This window comes from Lissotriton vulgaris, unplaced genomic scaffold (genome assembly GCF_964263255.1).
Source record: "Lissotriton vulgaris unplaced genomic scaffold, aLisVul1.2 SCAFFOLD_2762, whole genome shotgun sequence".
In the NCBI taxonomy this organism is placed as follows: domain Eukaryota; kingdom Metazoa; phylum Chordata; class Amphibia; order Caudata; family Salamandridae; genus Lissotriton; species Lissotriton vulgaris.
This window is the reverse complement of record NW_028252115.1, coordinates 174,355-180,127: the sequence shown is the minus strand read 5'-3', so window position 1 is coordinate 180,127 and position 5,773 is coordinate 174,355. Positions and strand designations below refer to the sequence as shown.

General features: G+C 56.1%; 1 protein-coding gene across 1 annotated transcript; it reads right to left on the bottom strand.

Moving 5' to 3' along the window:
• Positions 1–854: 854 nt before the first annotated feature.
• LOC147662658 (uncharacterized) lies at positions 855–3,841 on the bottom strand. Its single transcript, XM_086951011.1, has 2 exons — positions 3,355–3,841; positions 855–2,603 (listed from the first exon to the last, which is right to left on the bottom strand). Exons 1-2 carry the CDS (start codon positions 3,662–3,664, stop codon positions 919–921), a joined length of 1,995 nt encoding a protein of 664 aa, XP_086807137.1. The 5' UTR covers positions 3,665–3,841; the 3' UTR covers positions 855–918.
• Positions 3,842–5,773: the final 1,932 nt, after the last annotated feature.

The following is a 5,773-nucleotide window of genomic DNA, read 5'->3' as shown; positions in this document are numbered from 1 at the left end:
CAGGGTACAGCACATCAGAGCAACAGGCCCAGAGTCCTTGGCAGGGGAGAGCACATCAGAGCAACAGGCCCAGAGTCCTTGGCAGGGCAGGGTACAGCACATCAGAGCAACAGGCCCAGAGTCCTTGGCAGGGTACAGCACATCAGAGCAACAGGCCCAGAGTCCTTGGCAGGGGAGAGCACATCAGAGCAACAGGCCCAGTGTCCTTGGCAGGGCAGGGTACAGCACATCAGAGCAACAGGCCCAGAGTCCTTGGCAGGGGAGAGCACATCAGAGCAACAGGCCCAGTGTCCTTGGCAGGGCAGGGTACAGCACATCAGAGCAACAGGCCCAGAGTCCTTGGCAGGGGAGAGCACATCAGAGCAACAGGCCCAGAGTCCTTGGCAGGGCAGGGTACAGCACATCAGAGCAACAGGCCCAGAGTCCTTGGCAGGGTACAGCACATCAGAGCAACAGGCCCAGAGTCCTTGGCAGGGGAGAGCACATCAGAGCAACAGGCCCAGTGTCCTTGGCAGGGCAGGGTACAGCACATCAGAGCAACAGGCCCAGAGTCCTTGGCAGGGGAGAGCACATCAGAGCAACAGGCCCAGAGTCCTTGGCAGGGGAGAGCACATCAGAGCAACAGGCCCAGAGTCCTTGGCAGGGGAGAGCACATCAGAGCAACAGGCCCAGTGTCCTTGGCAGGGCAGGGTACAGCACATCAGAGCAACAGGCCCAGAGTCCTTGGCAGGGGAGAGCACATCAGAGCAACAGGCCCAGAGTCCTTGGCAGGGGAGAGCACATCAGAGCAACAGGCCCAGTGTCCTTGGCAGGGTACAGCACATCAGAGCAACAGGCCCAGGAACACACCCACATCGCTAACAATGGTGTACTGTAGCACACCTATGTGTGGCACAGGCGTCTGAGGGTGTTGACAACTCACTCCTGGCTGTCATGTGGAGTGGAACCTGGCTGTGTGTCAGGGACTGCAGGTCGACTTGACTGGTGTGACAGAGGGACATGTGGTGTGGCTATAACAGAGGGCCTGCAAGGTGGAGGGCTGTGCGGACCAGGTGGCACCGTGGCACGTGGAGGTGGAGTCATGCACGCCCTTGACACAGTGTGGGTGGGAGAGGTTGGAGGGGTGCCCTTCCACTTCTTTGGAATATGAATTTGCTTCCCTGTCATGGGGTTGATGGGAAGTGGCGTTGACACCACCTGCACACCCCCCAACTGTTCCACTTCAGGGGCAGACACTGCCACTCCCTCTGGAGAAGTGCTTGATCCTGCAGTACGCTTGTGCTGGCTACGCCTCCGGACCACTTTAGCCTCTCTGGAAGGTGTACCCCCCACAGTGACCACCTTCCCACTTACCCCAGGGATGGCCACTACACTGCCCTCCTGTCCCTTCTTGCCAGGGATGGCCACTACACTGCCCTCCTGTCCCTTCTTGCCAGGGATGGCCACTACACTGCCCTCCTGTCCCTTCTTGCCAGGGATGGCCACTACACTGCCCTCCTGTCCCTTCTTGCCAGGGATGGCCACTACACTGCCCTCCTGTCCCTTCTTGCCAGGGATGGCCACTACACTGCCCTCCTGTCCCTTCTTGCCAGGGATGGCCACTACACTGCCCTTCTTTGCCACAATGACTGGGCTGGTCACAGCAGGGCTTCCCTCCACCTGCCTCGATGTACTTTGTTCTGGGGTTGATGTGGTAGGTGGGTGTGTCCCTGTGTTCACCCCAGGTGTAGTCATGACATCCCACACATCCTCTGTGGGCATAGCAGAGTCAATATCTGGTGATGGCTCAGCAGCATGTGAGCCTGATGTCTGACACAATGTTGTTCTGGCCTTGCTCTTCTGTGACTCCACCTGGTCTGTGCATATTGGGGGGTCCCTGCCCTTCTTTGGGGATGGAGTCTGTGGACGGGATTGTTTGCTTTGGGTCTGAGCTGTGCTCCTAGTGTTGTAACGTTTACTTGATGTATGTCCCAAGTGCTCACTGTCATCTGATGTGGCCACTGACTGGGTGGACGTCACAGGCACCTGAGCTGCAAAGGGGGCATGCTGGAGGGCTGACGTCACTGTACCTGACAATGACAGGAGTGTACGATGTAGGCCACCCACGTCAGAGTGTATGCCCTCCATGAATGCCAGAACCTGCCCTATTTTGTAATCGTGGGCACTGAAGGCATTCAGCAGGGCGGTCTGGCCCACGCAAAGTTGCCGCAGGAGCTCTACGCACTCTGCACTGAGGGCAGCAGGGGGGACAGGTGCAGGTGCTGCGGTGCCATGTGTGAATGTCACACGTCCCCTCTTAGTGACACGGATACGGCCAGCCCCAGAGGAAGTGGATGGGAGGGTGGGCAGTGGCCGTTGGTAGTCAGATGCAGCAGCAGAGTCCCCATCCCCTGTGGCTGCTAACAGGGACTCATCCCCCCTGCCATCAGATGAAGTGGTACTCTGTGTCTCAGCCACAGATTCCTCATGCATACTCCTGTCACCCTCAGTAGCGCTGGTGTGGTCAGTGTCACTTTGCTCCGTCTCACCCTGCCCTGCTGCCGCTGTCGTGCTGGTCTCCCCACCACTTTCAGGATCATGTTCCGCCGTGGTGTCTTCCGAATCTGCATTAGTGACAGAAACATGGTTGTATAAGTGTCATAGTCTGGTCACACGATATCAGAGCAATGCAGCACATGAGAGGCCTAGAGCTACATGGTAACCACCACACCCTCAAATCATTGTGCTGCTACACACCAGTTACACCACAACTGAGCCTGTCATGCGGACAAACAGGCAGGAGTGGACCAATGTCGATGACACACAGCACTACACCCTGCCCATGGATGGTGTTCCCCTAGCCCACATGGACCTGCCCCACGGACATGATGTAGCCACAACTAACATCACCACTTCCAGAGCCTAAAGGGATCCAGAGGGGAATACACACACCTGTTTTGTCTACACATGCCACATTGTCAAATAGGCCATTACAATCACCATGTGCCAATGTGGGTTCACATTGTTGTCAGATGTGTGGGCCACTACCATGCAGGTGCATGCAAAGTACACTGACATGGTGTAACACTCATTAAGTGGACACAGCTGTACAGCATAATAGGGACTACACCCACCATCACAAAGAAGAGTGACCATGTGGACAACAAAATATATGTCAAGGACTGAAAACTGCAGCCAGGAGCTGCAGAGTAAGGCCATGGTGGGCCAATGCCTCATACAGACACACATCACAGTTGCCACTCACATCACATATCACAGCATGGCAGCACACGCACATCACATGTGTCACCGCAGACACAGGCACTCTACACATGCATCCACTCCCAGACAAACTCTCCCTCCCCGGATACTCACCATCGCTGTCTTGCTGCTGAAGCCCCTTCAGACGTGCATCCAGGTCTGGATAGGTCACTGCCAGTATGCGTGCCATCAGCGGAGTCATGGTGCGGCGTGCCACACGCCCTGTGCGTGGTACCATCCCCAACTTCATCTCTGCCACTTGCTTAGCCAGCCGGCTGATGTCGTCCCACCTCTTGTGACAGTGTGTGTGTCGTCTGTTTGATACCCCCAGGGCTCGCACCTTTGCTGCTATGGCCCTCCAGACAGCCTTACGTTGGTGTACTTTGAGCTGCAGGTATGAGAGTAAAGAAGGACTAATGAACATTTACACATTGTCATATGTCAGCATCTATCAGTACAGCAGCCAGACACTGAATCAGGACGCACAGTGACCCCCCTCCCTCCAGAACTGGGGGTACCCTCACAAGGCCACTCTGCATGGCATAAACATTAGTGAATGCATGCACACATTGAGCTTCGTAGTCTCCATGATTATCACACTGAAGAATGATGATTCAACACAAATGCATCGACAGCACTGTATGAATCATAAATTGTACAGGGCATTGATGTGGCATATCCACTAATCAGTGTGCAGCAACTGTAGCATGTAAGTTGGCTGATGGACAAACTTTGGAAGGGCAGCCACTGAACCTACTCTGTGGGGCACACTGACTATGACTACAGGGGCACCCTGAAATTACATCACAAGCGGACACTGTCCAACCAGCTACAAGGCAAACAACCGTTGGTCATGTCTGCCCCAAAAAGTAGCACATCCCACTCACACATACAAGTATTGGCCTAGGACAGAGTCATAATGCAAAACACACACTCCCACCACCTGCAAACATCTTGTCTGTCAGTGTTTGTCAGCACCACACATCCAAAATAACATACAGCTGCATCATGAATACACGTCTGACACCACCCTGCCCTACAGCTCCCTACATGGTGACTTACCACGACATTGGGGCCACCAAACAGCCGTGGGTACTGTGCCAGCACCTCGTTCACAAGGACATCCAGCTCCTCACTCGTGAATGGACTGGCACGGATCTTATCTGTTCTTGACATCCCTGTGGATATGGCAGACCTGTGGCGGAAGTGAGTTGTGAGGTGTCCCAGGGAGCAGGCTCTGTGAGCAGCAGGAGAGGGTCCCAGGCAGCAGCAGGAGAGGGTCCCAGGCAGCAGCAGGAGAGGGTCCCAGGCAGCAGCAGGAGAGGGTCCCAGGCAGCAGCAGGAGAGGGTCCCAGGCAGCAGCAGGAGAGGGTCCCAGGCAGCAGCAGGAGAGGGTCCCAGGCAGCAGCAGGAGAGGGTCCCAGGTAGCAGCAGGAGAGGGTCTCAGGCAGCAGCAGGAGAGGGTCCCAGGCAGCAGCAGGAGAGGGTCTCAGGCAGCAGCAGGAGAGGGTCCCAGGCAGCAGCAGGAGAGGGTCCCAGGCAGCAGCAGGAGAGGGTCTCAGGCAGCAGCAGGAGAGGGTCCCAGGCAGCAGGCTCTGTGAGCAGTGGGAATGTGTGGCTCACTCCCACAGATTTATAGGCCCATGGGGTCGTTAGGAAGCTGATAAGGTGCTACAATTGGTTGTCTGGGTCAGCCTTATTCATAAGCATCCAATGACCGGCTCCGCGGCGGCGGCGCGCCGCTTCCGCATTATTCAAATCTGCATCATGCCACATTGAACACCCATGCCATTGGCTGTATGCAATGCACCATGGCGGTGACGCACCGCGGGTGTCCGGGGTGCGCTACCGCGATGGTGCATCATTCAAAAGCATCCAATGACCGGCTCCGCGGCGGCGGCGCGCCGCTTCCGCATTATTCAAATCTGCATCATGCCACATTGAACACCCATGCCATTGGCTGTATGCAATGCACCATGGCGGTGACGCACCGCGGGTGTCCGGGGTGCGCTACCGCGATGGTGCATCATTCAAAAGCATCCAATGACCGGCTCCGCGGCGGCGGCGCGCCGCTTCCGCATTATTCAAATCTGCATCATGCCACATTGAACACCCATGCCATTGGCTGTATGCAATGCACCATGGCGGTGACGCTCCGCCGGGGACCGGCGGTAGGTACCGCGACTGATGCGGCGGAGCCTAGCCAGCGGCATGGACACCAGTCCATGTGCCAATGGCTACCTTGGCTGGGTAGATGGTGGTGCTGGGGTCACACCGCCAGGGACTGGCGCTAGGTTCTGGCATTTTCGTGCACATTGCTCTGTATGTCAATCATGGACAATGTATAAGTGCCATGCAGCTACATGGTGTAGGGCACATCATTGTACACACGATGCCACAGAGCCATTGCATCCACAGGAGGACGCACGTTCAGTCTGAGCCACTTTAGCATGTGTTTGTGCCATTTTAGTAAGGCTTTTGATGGGTGCTGATAATTGACAGACGTCAGGTGCTCTACATAGATGCAGTGAGG

What these genes read in the sequence shown, in the direction of transcription:
- LOC147662658 (XM_086951011.1), bottom strand. Translation starts at nt 3,664, where the DNA reads ATGTTCATTAGTCCTTCTTTACTCTCATACCTGCAGCTCAAAGTACAC. An exon ending in TCAGCAGCAAGACAGCGATG is followed by an intron (nt 2,604 to 3,354) that starts GTGAGTATCCGG and finishes TCACTAATGCAG; the next exon opens with ATTCGGAAGACACCACGGCG.